Source organism: Cuculus canorus, chromosome Z (genome assembly GCF_017976375.1).
Source record: "Cuculus canorus isolate bCucCan1 chromosome Z, bCucCan1.pri, whole genome shotgun sequence".
In the NCBI taxonomy this organism is placed as follows: Eukaryota; Metazoa; Chordata; class Aves; order Cuculiformes; family Cuculidae; genus Cuculus; species Cuculus canorus.
In genome coordinates this window covers 42,263,459-42,279,033 of record NC_071441.1, presented here as the reverse complement: position 1 = coordinate 42,279,033, position 15,575 = coordinate 42,263,459, and the positions used below count along the sequence as shown (strand labels likewise).

General features: G+C 42.5%; 1 protein-coding gene across 5 annotated transcripts in view; it reads right to left on the bottom strand.

Moving 5' to 3' along the window:
• Positions 1–6,059: 6,059 nt before the first annotated feature.
• The window catches only part of FSD1L (fibronectin type III and SPRY domain containing 1 like), a 31,239-nt gene continuing 21,723 nt past the window's right edge, over positions 6,060–15,575 (bottom strand). Inside the window, exons 9-14 of one of the 5 annotated variants that reach the window (XM_009564711.2) lie at positions 15,319–15,445; positions 12,248–12,280; positions 9,305–9,402; positions 8,601–8,852; positions 8,187–8,275; positions 6,060–6,843 (exon numbers count right to left, since the gene is read on the bottom strand). In XM_009564711.2, the coding sequence (XP_009563006.2) occupies positions 6,724–6,843; positions 8,187–8,275; positions 8,601–8,852; positions 9,305–9,402; positions 12,248–12,280; positions 15,319–15,445 (719 nt within the window). In that variant the 3' untranslated portion in view covers positions 6,060–6,723. Of the gene's footprint in view, positions 6,844–8,186; positions 8,276–8,600; positions 8,853–9,304; positions 9,454–12,247; positions 12,281–15,318; positions 15,446–15,575 lie in introns of all 5 variants that reach the window. The other 4 variants (XM_054054352.1, XM_054054355.1, XM_054054353.1 and 1 more) reach the window with 4 other exon arrangements.

Genomic DNA, 15,575 nt, shown 5'->3' with positions numbered 1-15,575 from the left:
GAATTCCTCCGGAGGGAAACACTGCGCATCCCTAGTCTCTCGGGATGAAACAGCGCTAGCGTGGGAGGATGCGAGGAGGGGGCATTTGTACAATAGCCTCTACTTTTTCTGCTCGAGAAATAAACCTGTCGGCTTCTGCTGCGTGTGTTTGCTGTGTGGAGAATCACCTGTCACCTGGATGCACTGAAATCACAAAATAGCCTGGATTGGAAGGGACCTCAAAGATCATCCAGTTCCGAGCCCTCTGCCATGGGCAGGGACTCTTTCCACTAGACCAGGCTGCTCAATGCCCCTTCCAGTCTGGCCTTGGACACCTTCCAGGAAGGGGGATAACCACAACTTTCCTGGGCAAGTTGTGCCAGTGCCTCACCACCCTCCTCAGGAAGTCTTTCCTCCTAATCTCTAATCTTAATTCTTCTCTTTCCAATTTAAAGCCATCCCTCCTTGTCCTGTCACTACGTGTCCTGGTAAAAAGTCCCTCCCCAGCTTTCTTGAAGGCCACTGTCAGGTACTGTAAGGTCACTATAAGGTCACCCCGGAGCACTCTCTTCTCCAGGCTGAAGAACCCCAACTGACTCAGCCTGTCCTTGTAGGAGAGGTACTGCAGCCCTCTGATCATCTTTGTGGCTGTCCTCTGGAACCATTCCAACTGTTCCATACCCTTCTTATGTTGGGGATTCCAGAACTGGAACGAGCTCAGTTTTGGAGGGGAAATTAGAAAGGTAGAGGTAGTTGCTCAGGAAGTAAATGTCAGAGCTAAATCTGCATTCGTGTCATGCCAGTTCCAAACTATTTATCTTCTAGACCCTACTTCCTCTTTCATTGTATACAGACTTCAGCACAGTCAATGCAAATAGTAAATACAGAAGTTTATGAATGCTTTATACTGTCTGCGAGGCTGTTTTTATACATGGGACTAATTTTAAGCGCCTTGTTTGGCTGTGCACAAATGTGTTTTTTCTCCCTCGTCACTCATGATGGAATTGAAGAACACAGGGTTTCACATTTGTACTTGGCTGCCTGATTGGAGGTCGGTCTTTTGGAAATGGCTGTCGGATAAGCAGTATGGATTAATAAGTTGGATTCACTAACAGATGGGGCCCTGAACCTCATAGAATCTGGAACTTCCAGGAAGAGAAGCAGTGTGATTGTACTACCTGTGTGCTGGCCACCTCTGCCTAAGGAGAATGAATTTTCCCCGGAGCAGGTGGAAGAAAGAGGTGCCAGGAGGGTAGGGAAGACTGAGACTCTCATGTGGAAGAAATCCAAAGGGCCCTGGCTAGCTCACCTCAGAACTGTGAGAAAGATTTGATAGCTTGGAAGCAAGTTGTTTGAGAAACTCCTCAGGGAACGGTGTCTGGACACAACCCACTGGAAATTTCCTCTGATGACTGTGTTGCAAGAAGCAGAAACACTAGGCAGAAACTTAGGGATTAGCTCAAAGTTTATTGCCTATATGGAAAACTATGGGAATCTGGGAGAAGGCATAGAGATGTCAGCAGCAAGGACTGCAACATCACCCCTTTGTCAAGGTCCAGGGCCTGGTGGGTGTTCGAGCTGTTGGTCCGACTGCGTTTTTGCCATCTGGTGGGGCAGTCTCTTAGTGTTGCCGCCGGGCTGGCCTCTTGTTTGGCGGTGAAGTGGCCTTGGAGCCGCTGGCTTTCCTCTTCCGGGCTCCCCGGGGCCCCCTAGGGGAGCGTTCACTGCCCCGGCTGGGAGTGGAGGGTCCTGCTCCAGCCTCCTCTGGTTCCTCCCGTGGCGTTTCTTGCTCCCCGTTGGCAGGAATGGGTGCGGAGAGGGGGCTGCCGGGACCCCCTTGGAGGGCAGCTGACGAGGTGCTGGGGAGCTCTTCTGCCTCGGATGTGTCGGGGCTGACAGCAGGGGCTGCAGTGGGGGCAGGAGACCCCGCCTGGGCAGCAGCAGCACTGGGGGCAGCTGCAGGGCTGCCTTCCCGCTCCTGGGTGGCAGGGGTGTTCCTCAGGCCCATCTGCTGTTGGAGCGCCTGGCGGCAGCAGGCCAGCGTGGTGTCGATCAGCTGCCGCACAAAGCTGCCCATGTCCCTGCCCAAGACAGCCTGCAGCATCAGGGTCAGGGCTTCCTCATCCGGGCCAAAGACGCACAGCCACGACAAGATGATCCTTCGTGCTGCCGCTGCTTCCCTCCTGTTTCCCTCGTAGATCCGCCTCATCTCCCTCCGCAGCCAGGGCACCAGAGGTCGGAGCAGAGCTGGGTGCTGTCGGAAGAGGACAGCCCAGGTGCTGGGTTGGAGGCCGCGCCCTGGAACGCTGGGCAGCGGCCCCGCAGCTGGTGGCTGGGATGCTGCTGGACGATGGTGGGCAGCTGGCTGGCCAGGAGCTGCCCGTGTTGGGTGGACGACAACCGATGGTTCCAGAGGTGGTGGGATGACTTGTTCCTCAAAGCTGTCGTCCGACTGCACCGAGTGCAAGATGGAGGTCAGCCTCCCTCTGCAGAGGGGGCACCTGGTGTTGGTTTCAGCCCAGCGCAGGATGCACGTGTAGCAAAACCGATGCAGGCACGGCATCGCGTAGGCAGCATCATCCAAGCTGTCCAGACATATTGGACAGCGGTCAACTGCCTCCGTGGCCATGCTTGCTGCGGTGGGCTGGGGGGAGCTGGAGATGCTCAACAGCCGCCTCTCACCGGCGCTGCAGCAGTGGGTGTCACACTGGAAAAGGATGAGAGACCATGGCGGGGATGAGAGACCATGGTCATGGGCTGGCCAAGGTAGGGGTGGAGGAAATGCCCAGGTTCCTCCAGAAGGGAACTCTCCCAGCTCCCCAGGGCGAGGTATCCCCACACAGCTCACCTCTGCTGCTGCAGGCACGTCTCCTGCGTGCCCTGCCAGCCTTTAGCTGGTTGGGCTGAGCAAGGTCCTCCAGTAGCTGTGCCGTTGGACACGAGCACGACAACAACACTCCAGCCTCGACAACTGCTCGGCTGGACTGAGGGCAGGAGCCGTCTGGGTGGAACTCGGTGCCTGGGTACAAGCACCAAGGGGCACGGGTCACAATCGTCTGCTGGGAGAGAAGGGAACCCCTCACTCCGTGACATCACTGTGGGTGATCCTCACCCGTTGCACTTTCCCTAGCCGTGCTGCAGCCCCAGCACGTGGGTCTGAGGTTTTGGCGATGCCACTGCCCCCCGCACCTCCTGTTTCTTGCTTTGTGCTTGACAGTGGTTTTTTAAGCCAGTTCCATCCCCTTGCCCCATTACACCTCCCACTAGATCAGGCTGCCCAAGGCCTCATCCAACCTGTTCTTGAACACCTCCAGGGATAGGGCATTCACAACTTCCCTGGGTAACCTGTTCCAGTGCCTCACCACTCTCAGGGTGAAGAAATTCCTCATGTTCAGTCTAAATCTTCCCCTCTCCAATTTACACCCATTTCCTCTCGTCCTACCACTACAAGCCTTTGTAAAGAGTCCCTCCCCAGCTTTCCTGTAGCCCCTTCAAGTACTGGAAGGTCACTATAAGGTCTCCTCGGAACCTTCTCTTCTCCAGGCTGAACAACCCCAACTCTCTCAGCTTGTCCTCATATGGGAGGTGCATCCTTTCCAAAAGGAACATCATTTGCTCCAGGTCATACAGCTTTCCGTAGGAATAATGAAAGATACAGTCTTCTGATGCATTAAGAACTCAAGAGACTTTGTTTCCTTACATATTATTCTGATGTTAATTTAATTCTGAAAGACTACCAGTAATCCGTATTAAAAAACAAATATCTCCTTTTGGTCATACAGAAGAAAATGTCTGTCTATACACCAAACAGCATCGACTCCAGAGCAGAAAGGCTCGTAGAAGTATCAGAGTCAGCAGGCATATTATACTTAGTATTAAATACTGGGCAAAACGACAGACCTTCAAAAGACCAAATCCATTGCCAAAGAACAACCCCGCCAATCCCTGAATTGGATTCCCCTAGGAGAAAGTAACTTCACAGGCTGCATGCACCCCCCTCCAGCTGCAGGTATAAACAGTGCACCACCTGCAACAAAATACCACCCATATACCAGTACCAGACAGACTCTAGCTCAGAAGAAAAGAAGAGTCTAACAAAAATCTAAAGTGCTTAAGGCAATTCTTTATATCCCCATTTACTAGAAACAATTGGACTAGCTGTTAGCAGCAAAAAACTGACATCAGTGCAAACTATTATACAACAAATTCATATTTTGAGGGTAAAAAGTCATATGTTAAGTTCATCTAGGACATAAGTTAAACTTTCAAGTCACAAATCACAGTATGAAATACTTCAAGCTTTCTTCTAAACGTTAAGGAAAATTCCATGTTTACACTCCGCATATAAAGTTTACCTTACAGGTTGCACTACATCTTCCTAAAAAAACTTTAATAATTTAAATACTTTTATGTAGGGCTGGAAATAACTCATGGTTCTTTCTCACTACATACTAGATTAATGTAAATGTTCTCTTTCTTTCCCAAAAGGGAAATTGAAATAGGAACTGTACTGAACACCAGAAATCAAGCTGACAACTGGGCAGCGTGAACAGGCACTAGCCTATTTAGATGTCTAAACAAGAAGCATCCACCCTAACCCTCCTCTCTCTAAACACCAAGCATGCAAGTTTCACTCCCTCACGCACCACTGAATTCATAGCAGCCGAGTCCCTAGAACTGCCAGTCAGGTGTTCATTGCAGTAAAAAGGAAATAAATGAGGAAGAAATATTAAAAGACTAATACACAGACTATTTGCGTAATAACAACATCCATGGATAATGTGTGAAACCGTTCAGATGCTGTTCATTTAGGAACCATCCCACCATCTAGTATCTTTGTTTAAAGACTCAAACCACTAAACTGGTTGAGGAAGGTGCAGTTAAATGGGAATAGCTTTGCACTTTCCTCTGTGAAAGTGATTACAGATAACTTGGTTTACAATGCAAATATTTAGAGATGCTCAAGTTCCAGATATGACATTAACTTTTAAGTGCTCAACTGTCCTGTCAACTTCACAATTTCTCAAGAGAAATAAAATATTCTAGAGCAGATATTAAAATTAGGGGGAAAAAAAGTTTTCCACTCAACATCATAAGCAGCTTATAAAGAGTTCTTTCAAGGAACTTCCTCTCCTCTTGTGAAATATCTTGATGGACAAAAGACCTGTTGATACTAACAAGATTTAACATGATTAGGTGGTTGTGTTTTTACGGACTAAAAGATATACAGAAGAAAAAGTACACCCCTGTAGGAAAGGAGCCAATTCATGATGGACCCTATCATCATGAATTTGGAACAGTTTTCAGGTAATATTAGGAAAAATCTTCAGTTAGGCAACAGTGATTCAAGCACATATCTGAAAACTATTTCTAGGCTCCTAGGACTTGATTAGAGGGAAGAAAGCAGATTTATACAGTCTATAATACATAAATAATTCTCACCGAAAAGCTGAGATTTTCCACGGAGAATATATCATCATTTTTATTTTATCTCTCCCAGGAACACAAACCATTCGACTTTCGTTACTAGGCTTCCAACTAGAAGTTGAGATGACAGAACACTAAGGCTCAACATTTCACTGGATTTGCAGATGAAAGCATACAACCACACATCCAAAAGCAGATTGTATGTCAGTCAAAGCATATGCTTACTTTCCACTTTCTCCCTGCCCTTAAAACATGGGAAGGCATTAGTTAAATTGGAGTTTATAAAGAGATTCTCTAGAATACGATCCTCTGAAAGCCAGTCTCATAGCCATGTATACATAGTATACGGTACAAGCTAGCAAGTTAAGAGTGGGATGCTATATATATATGAAAGCTATTGGATAGAGAAATCATGCAAATGTCACACTTCTCTAGTCATCCAGAAAGTTGCATGAATCCTCAATATGCTAGTCAAAACAGGCAGCAAAAACGTGTGCCTAGGCTGAGAGGGTACTGCCCTATCACCAGAAATTTAGTACTGCTTCTGCCCAAAGCCAACTTCTGGCTTCTCTATTTGAGAAGTCTTAGCTAACCTTGAGAAAAAACTGAAAGATAAAAGCCTTCCCCCTGTCCCCCGTATTCTCTGGGGAGAATAAATACCTCTACATTTTTACATTTTCTGTAACTTGTGATAAACAGAAGCTGAATTCTAAATATATGATATTTAAATGAGCTGGAAAATAGGATGATTTTGTATTTGGGAGGGGAAACAAACTGCTCTTACTGTTTCTTCATATCAGACGTACAACATATTATAATATTATTTTGAAATCATACAGCTATGCTACTTTTCCAGGCTAGGCTAGCAAACCAATATTCTTTTGAAATGCGTGTTTTGACATCACAAGTTCCAATGGGAAGCTCAGTAACAATAAAACATATAATCAAGTAATTCATGTCAGGAGAGCTAAGAATTCTGTTATATTCTTCCTAGGAAAATAATATTCATAACAAAATTAATATCCAAGTCCGTAACAAAATGCTTAAATACAGTATTAGAAAAGTACATAGTTACAGCTCTTGATTTCCCCACTTATTTTTCAAATAGGCAACAGTTCAGTTTTCTGTCTGACATTTCTGTCTGGATTCACAGTAGGTTCCTAACACTTCAGCCACAAATCTTTGCACTATCAGCATCCAGGTCTTAAATCAGCAGTAGGTAGCAAACTCGCTTTAATCCACTGCTCACAAGCTTCTGTGAGTAGCAGCTACACAGGAAAAACACCATTGAGCAACAGAAGTCTTTGACAGACAATACTAAGCAATATCGTTCAGGCTGCTTGTTGAACCACTCAATCCATTTTCACTTTTCTGAAGTGTTTTCATAGCACTTGGCACCTGCAATCCAGTACTCACTGTAAGACCACCACACCAGATCTAAGGGGGAAAAAAAAAAAAAAAAAAATCAATATTCTGAAGGTTATAAAATGTCTCTATCTCTTGCCTCCCACCTCGCAATGGAACCCACACAGAACTTATCCTGCAGCTGGCATTTGTCTACTCTCTTGCTCTCTAGTCACAGCACTCTAAAATATTCTTATCCCACAGACACTCATTTTTATGCTTCACATACTATGCTTTATGACTAACTTTATAACCAAGTCTAAGATCTAATACTAAAAGTCTTGCTCCTAATCAGAAAACTCTGAAGACCAATGTGCTAACAGCAAGTATTTAGAATGATAGTGGAAAGCAATACACTCCCTATGCTCAAGTATCTGAAAGCAGTGCTTAGTTTTAGTAAGAAATGGTAGAATTATGTCAATATAAGCACGGTACAAAAATTAAGTTTTGAGAACCTTCACAGGTGCTAGTGACCTCTATTCTACAACTGAGTACATGCAAGAACATATCTCTACGTTTATTAATAAATTTGAGACTTGTAATAAGTAACCCATCATTGTTATTTTAACTGTTTAGGCTAACACAAGTAGTGTCTGTAAGACTGCTATCATCAAGTACTAAGGGCTGTATGAAATGTAGACTAAATAGACTGATACAAAGGTTTCCTTTGATGCCTTTGGAACTGACTGCCTTAGCAATGCTAGAGATCAGTGCCTAAGCAGTGTGAACTAACATGCTAATCTCCTCCAGATCCCTACGTTTTCCCAGACCTCTCCCCTCCTCCCGAAGTACTTGATGGCACCTTATAAGGCAGCTGAGGCCTCCAAATTTAGTTATTTAAACAGATCACTTAATCTTTAAAGGAAAAGGAATATGCAGTTTTTCATGTGTATTTTTGCAAGGTTTAAGTCATTAGAGTTGCTGCAAGTTTTCACTGATTAGCTTAGAGCCAGAAAAATGTTACGCAGAACAATGACGTGACTGGCAAGAAAATCTCACTGAGCTTTTAAAGACTTGAAAGCCATTTCAGTATCTCAGAGGGAAGCACCTGACAGCTGCTCTGACAGCTCACAGCATCTTGGGCTCCTATCTGCATCAGTTCAGGTCCATTATTGTAGCAGGCTTATCAGCTACCAGAATGTGCTATTAATTCACCCTACAAAAATTTAATTACTTTTATGTACATAGCTGAGACATCCAGGTGCTGAGTTCTCTACTGGAGCGCTATTGTAAGCACCACATGAAATCAAAAACATAACAGTTAAACCCTTTTAAAAATTAGTCAGCCAAAACCAGTGCTCTGAGTTTATTTAAAAAAAAAAAAAATGTTGAGTAAACTGAATTCAGTACTAGAAACTGAAAAAATAGATACTAACCATGAAGCCTGGTAATAAGGGCTGGGTAAACTTTGTTCTGAAGGTGTGTAACAGCTCCTTTGAGTTTGCATTATAAAATGCAAGCTGACCTAGAAGAAGCAGAAAACAAATATGAAATACACGTTTAAATGCTATTTCTGTGTAACTTTTTGTAAAATCAGTTCTCTTCCAGGGAAAGCTTTTTAGAACACATTAAATCCACATGACTGAAAAATTCTCAGATAGCAGCACTGTCACACAGATGAACTCAGGTCATTTGACATTACCAACACTATTACACAAACAGCTACAAGCCTTCTTTTAATAAGAGACTACATCAATCTGGAAGTAATGTACTACTTTAGTGTTGTACTTCTTCAACTTGACACGAACAGCTAGCTAAGTTTTTAGCCAAATCTCAAAACTGTAATTTACCTCCATTAAAGTCACAGTATATTCCTATTCTGTCCGGAACAGGTATATCTAGAGTCTTGGTTTTATTATTATGTTTTGCTGAAAACGTAGTTTGCAGCCAGTTGTTGACATGGATGCACCAGCTTGAACTAGTCTTTCCCAACTGGTCAAATTTCCCCAGGTTTCTATATGTTACTCCCACGCAGTAGGATTTGCAGTCCTTCTGGGCTCTCACCTCCCAGTAATGCTGTCCACTTTCAATAGCAGTGTCTCCTATCAAAATAAAAAACACATATAGTTGCTATAATTAAATGTACCTTACAACGTTTGCGTCCTTATAGGCACCAGTGATGTCTTCTCTGTTTTAAGCTGAAGGCTTAAAAACACAAAAATCTGAACTATAAGTAAAGAAATGTACAATAAAATAAAATATAAATGAAATAGAATTATGAGAGTTTTTACTTACATTCACTGAGACAAGATACATTTAATATTCACATTTAAATGCACTGAATGTCAGTCATTAAGAGGTTTGTAATAAAGAGCTTCAAAAGACTTGAAGACAATGCAGCACAAAACTCTGGTGTTACACTGGCAAAACTTCCTCTGTTCAGGACAGCATCAAGTACATGGCCTTGAACAACCATGCATTTTCCCACGCATCTTCTTATGCAATTTGTCCTTCCATAGCATTACATCCCTAACAGAAGTAAAGTTTACCTTACCCAACACTGTATATGATTCACCAGTAAAATGATCTCTGCTCCTCCTTGCTGGGGATCTTGTGCTAATAGGGGTCCTCTTTGGAGACGGTGCACCACTTCTAGGAAGAAATGAATCATTCAAGATTTGGATGGAATTCCAGAAATGCACACTCAAACAAGTTTTCTTGAGTCAGGGTACAACGGACACACAGACGCTATCAAAAGGACACAGTAGTTCAGCCATTTAACAGCTCTAACAGCATGCATGCACAAAAATGCAGCGAGGAGAGACCACAGCCAGAACAAAACGCAAGCTATTGTCACAAACAAACTCAGAGGCAGCTGAGAGTAGACAGGAAGAAAAAAGCACATGTGGCACATGGTTAGAGTGAATAACTGTATAAAACAGGGATTGCCAGTACAACAGAGAAACCTTTCTGATTTTCCACTTAAGATTTCTAGTAAGTCTTGTAGATCAGCTACAACAATCAGATAAGTACAAATACACTGCTGATATTAAATGCCAAAATGTCTAATTTTCAATGAAATTCAAATATCAGTGAATGGGAACATAACATCAGCTGTGTTAAAGGTATGTGTTTCAGCACATGTGTGGCTTATGTAAGCAATGACTGAAATCAAAGGAAAAACCATAACCTAATGAAGAATGAAACAAACAAAATTGTGATCTTCTTGCAAAATGCACACACTAAAGATGACAAAACTCAAGTGTTTATAACTTGTTAGATATCTGTGTTAGACATAAATCTAAACATAATTTATATCAAAAGAGATTAAATTAGACTTGTAGAGTTTAATGCATCACAACTGTTGTCAAAAAGAGGATCAAGCACCAAAAAAGTATATTGAAGGACGGGGATTCTATTTGATTATATTAACTCTATCAAAAACTAGAAAAAAAAAATTATGTCACAATACATTATGCTGAGAAGCACACAGCAGCTCCTCAAGAGTCATAAAATTTAGAAGTCTAATCCCAATCAAGAAAGGCTTATATTTTCTAATGACACCTTTCAAAAGTATTGTAAGGAGGCAATAGCAAAATCAACGAAGACATGCTTTGCTCTGCAGAATATTTTTATGAGCAATCGGTTGCATAGAGGAATAATTTTAACCTAGTGAGGTTTTCAAATGTTTCATATTACCTCAGATATGCCCTCAGAAATAATTCCTAGCAATTTAACCATTAAACAAAATGAAGTTTTTTCTATCTCAGAAACAGGTACGGAGTTCGGTTTAATTTCATTGACAAAAAAAAATAAATCAGAAGTATAACATAAAGACTCTGAAATAAACACGTGAGAAATAAGCACATGAGAGACGTACCATGCACAAGTGTTCTCTCCAACCTTGCCTTCGGCTACAGTTTGATAAAGCTAATTGCTACTTAAATCTCTTACTAATACAGTGACATTTAACTTGTTTTCTTTCCGATTCACTCAACACTGATTTCAATTTTTCCAGCATTGTTCTCAAGTACCCTTTCATAACTGGTTAGAAAATGTCCTTTTTGCCTCATACCTTCATTAGAATAAAGTCACACAGTAATCGAAAGCTGAGCATTGTAAAGCTAGCATTCATAAGTATGCCAGAATCTCTGGTTCATCTTCATGACCAGTTCCGTTTCATTCCAATTACAGAATTCTACAAGGAATCATTGATGAAAAGGTGGCCTACTTTAGCATCAACATTTAACAACACGTATATGTGCCAGTACTGATGAGAAGACAGGTTAGCTTCTAAAGTGCTTGACAGAGTTACAGGAAGGAGTAAGCGTGCAGATGCACCACCACAAATGCTTTTGAATTTTGTTAACAGGGAAGAAGGTGTAGTTTACTTACCAAAGAAAAAGGTAACAAGTGATAGCATGGGGGGAAAAAAAAAAAGCAAAGCCAAGAATTAAAGCATAATTTCAAGGGGAACCGTCATTCTTTGCAGATTCCCTCCGGCTTCAAGTGCATCACAGATCGTCCACTCACGCTTCCAACAAAAGCTGCTGAAATGTTTCTATTAGATTCAGTAAAAATGAGTTTTGCAAAAAGCAATGTGGCCATCTAGAGAATCGTCATAAGAAAAATAGAGGTGCTTTTCCAGTATTTTCTCAAAGTTAGGAAGACATTAAAATGTCCTTAGCATCACTTATTTTGTTCAAGTGTTCTGTAAATGGCCGCTATGAGAGCTGTGTCTACTCAAAATCTAACAGCCTTTAACAGTTCAGACAATGACAACAGATATTTGGCATATAAATTTGAAAAACAGTTCTTCCTTCCCCACACAGTGCTTAAGTCTCCCTTCCAATAGGCAAAGGCAGGCAACTTTAGAGAAGAAAGTCAGTTTGGTGCCTGTTTTCCAAGACATCACAGTCCTTGCTAGCTGGTATAGTAACTGATGCATTTCTTCTACTACTCAGTGACCAGATATTCTCATCTTATGGTTACGATTGTTGCCTACTAAATAGATAACAGGAAAAGAACCAGATAAAGAGGAAGAGAGCTGGCTGGAACTGGATGATGTTTCAAGAGGGTCCCCAGGCAGTGATAGCAGCAACGAATATGGACTGACGGGGATCTGGGGCATTTACCCTAGCAGATCCATTGGTTAAAATAAGGCTAGGGGAACACAAGAAGGAAGCTGAATTTTTGGTAGATAGGGGAAATCTAATACAATTAGGAATAATAATGCTTAATAGTTTAATTTAGTTCAATTTCAGGTTTTAACAGCATCACAACCACGAGGACACACGTTTCATTTCCAGTCACTGGAAAATACATACAAACCTCTATGAATCCAAATCAAACTTCTAAATAATTTTTAAAAGCATGTGTGTACTGTTACTGATAAAGGCTATTAGATTTATTTCTCACTACATCAAGCAAAGGAAAGTAGCATAGTCTGCCAGCAAAACTAAGTGCTAGATCCTAGGAATAAAAGGTATGTTATCACCTTCTATTGCTCTTCAGAGGAGAATTCTGGCCACTGTCAACAGAAATAAGTAGTCATTAAACCACCATCCTACAGTAAGATTCCCAGAGTAAATTATCCCCCTTTTCAAGATGCTGCTAAAACTTATTCTACTGTGCTTCTGGCAGTATATGCCCAGAGGGAAGGTATTTGATCGTATATTTTCTCAAGCAGCACTCCTTATAATGAAAACCACACGCTGAAAGTCAATTGTATTTGAGGAAGTACTAGCCAGCTCTGTGGACCAGGCAAGAGCAACAGACACCATTTACAACTTAACTTTAGCAAAGCTTTTGACCCATTCCCACACAGTATCTCCAAAACCCAAGAGGCGAGACATGGAATGGGTAGTAGGCTATAAGCTGTGTACAGAAGCAGTTGAACACCAGGCTCACAGTTATGGGTAGTGTTCTGCAGATGAGAAGCCCTCACAACAGGACAGGCTGGGGGACAACTGAGCGAAGAGTGATTCTGCAGAGGCAGCTGGGAGTCTTGGTGGACAACACACTGCACTGTGCCCTTGGAGCAGAGCTAGTTAACCACATCCTGGGCTGTAGCTACAACAAAGCAATGAGGAGGCCAAAGCAAGCAACCATTCTGCTTGATTCGGCACTTGTCAGACCGTGCCTGAAGTTCTGTGTCCAGGGTCTGAGCTCCTCAGGACTATACCCTGACACGCTAAGCAAGTCTAGCGGAGAGCCAACAAGACAATTTGGTTTGCTTAGCCTCAGGAAGACAAGAGCTAATTGCTGTTTTCAACGACATAACAGGAATGTACAGAGAAGATCAAGGCAGACTTTTCTCAGAAAGTGAACACTGATAGCTGAGAGGTACCTGGTACTCATAGCACCACAGGAAGTTCCAGTCAGCTATCAGGATATTCCTTCTTTCACACCAAGGTGGCCTGGAATAGAGGCCTAGTGAGTTAATATTTCCTTCATCCTTGGATATACTGAAGGATTAGCAAGAGTAGACCAATCTAGTGATGTTGTTTGAACTGTATTTATTCAAGATTCTAAAGTACACATCCGAGTGCCTAACACTTGACAATCTACCAAGAATTCTGTTGAAGTTACTTAAGTGCTTTTTCTAGATGGAAACAGTTGCTAAATACATTTAGTGCTGCCCATTTTACAAGAATTACATTCCATTATCTCATTTGTAATATCAGTGCCTTTCCCTCAACCAATGAGCGTTATGAGATAATGAAAAAAACTACCTATAGTACCAATGCTATTTAACCTTTGCTTTTTCAACAACACTAATCAGGCAGCTCTTATTTTCTATAGTAGAAAAGCTGCCTACTCACCAATACTGACCTGCAACACTACTAAACAGAGAATTAAATCAGTTTCTTGCTGACATTTTCTTTATCTACTGTATCACATCTACATGGGTCATGGTTTAACACCAGCTGGCAGTTAAGCCCCACGCAGCTGCTCACTCACTCTTCCCAATGGGATGGGTAGAGAACTAGAAGAATAAAAGTAAGAACACTTGTGGGTTGAGACAAAGACAGTTCAATAGGTAAAGTATAAGCCGCACATGCAAGCAAACCAAAATAAGGAATTCATTCACTATTTTCCCACTAGCAGGCAGGTGTTCAACCATCTTCAGGAAAGCAGCGCTTCATCACACTTAACAGTTACTTGGGAAGACAAACATCATAACTCTGCTTGGTCAGTTGGGTTCAACTGTTCCAGCTGGGATCCCCTCACAACTCCTTGTGCACCCCTAGCCTGCTCACTGGTGGGGTGAAGTGAAAAGCAGAAAAGGCCTTATTCTGTGTAAACACTGCTCAGCAGTAATGAATACAGCTCTGTGTTATCAACACCATTTTCAGCACAAAGCCAGAACATAGCTCCTTACCAGCTACCACAAAGAAAATTAACTCTAGTCCAGCCAAAACCAGTACAACGTGGCAAGATTTTGGTGGTAAGGAGGGGCTACAGGGGTAGACATTGTAAGAAGATGCCAGAAGCTGCTCCCATCTCAGACAGAGCCAGTTTCTGCCAGCTCTAAGATGGACCTGACACTGGCCAAAGCTGAGCTCATCAGTGACTGTGGTAGTGTGGTGGTGCCTCCATGGTAATGTATTTGACAGAGTAAAAAATGGTGTGCAAGAGTAGCTGAGTGAGAATGTAGCTACCCTTCAGCCCATCAAGAACCCCACACTGGGGCAGGTGGATGTGCCCCGAAGGAAGCTGCAGCCCATGGCAAATCCACACCAGAGATGATTTGCCAGTGGTTCCTGTGGCCTCATGTGAGACCTATGCTAGAGCAATCTGTTCCAGAAGGACTGCACCCTGTGGAAGGGACCCAAGCTGCAGCAGTTTGTGAAGGATTGTGTCCCATGGTGGAAACCCATACTGGAGCAGTGGAAGAGCATGAGGAGGAGGGAACATAGACAATGCATTATGCACTCACTGCACTCCCATTACCTGTCCCCCTGTGCTGCTCAAGGTAGAGGAGTTGGGAGTGAAGTGGAGTTTGGGATGAAGGGATGAGTGGGAGGAAGGTAATTTAATATTTGTTCTCATTTCTCATTATCCTACTCCAACTTTTGATTGGCAATAAATAAATTTCAATTTCCTCAAGTAGTCTGTTTTGCCCACAACAGTAATGGTGGAGTGATATCACTGTCTTTATCTCAACCCATAAGCCCTTCATCATATTTTTTCTCTTACTGTCCAGTTGAAGACAGGAAGTAATAGAGCAGGTTGGTAGGCACTTGGTGGCTAGCCAAGGTCAAGCCACCATATCTACGAGTTATTTCAGTACCTGGAATGTTACCCTAACTAATGTATTTTAAAAAGACTTAAATTCTGTTAAATGATTAAGATACATTTCTAATAGCTTCTATAAATAGCCTCCACATCTGTGTGACAGGGTAAGGGAAAGAAAAAATTTAAATTTATTCCAGTGAGATTTCTGAGTGAAAATTCCTCTGGTGTCCCACTGTCTTCCAGTGATTTAATTCCCTTCTGCCCCCTTCCCTTAATTGCCAGATGAGACATCTCAGGCAATGTAAACATTTACATAACAATTCTTACCTGCTTTTATTTTCCTTCCCTTTTATTTTTTCTTGGCCTTTGCCTCCTGTAGGATCCCATTCAACATACGTATCTTCAACTTTCAAGTTCATATGAGATGAAGTACCGTCCAAACTGAACACAAATGCTGGTCAAGACAAAATGCAAAATGGTGAAATGGTATAAATGCTCTCTCCCAACAGTGGCTATTCATCGAAAATTACAGAAGCAGTAATGAAATTAAAGCACAGCACCATTCAACTCAATAGAAACATCAG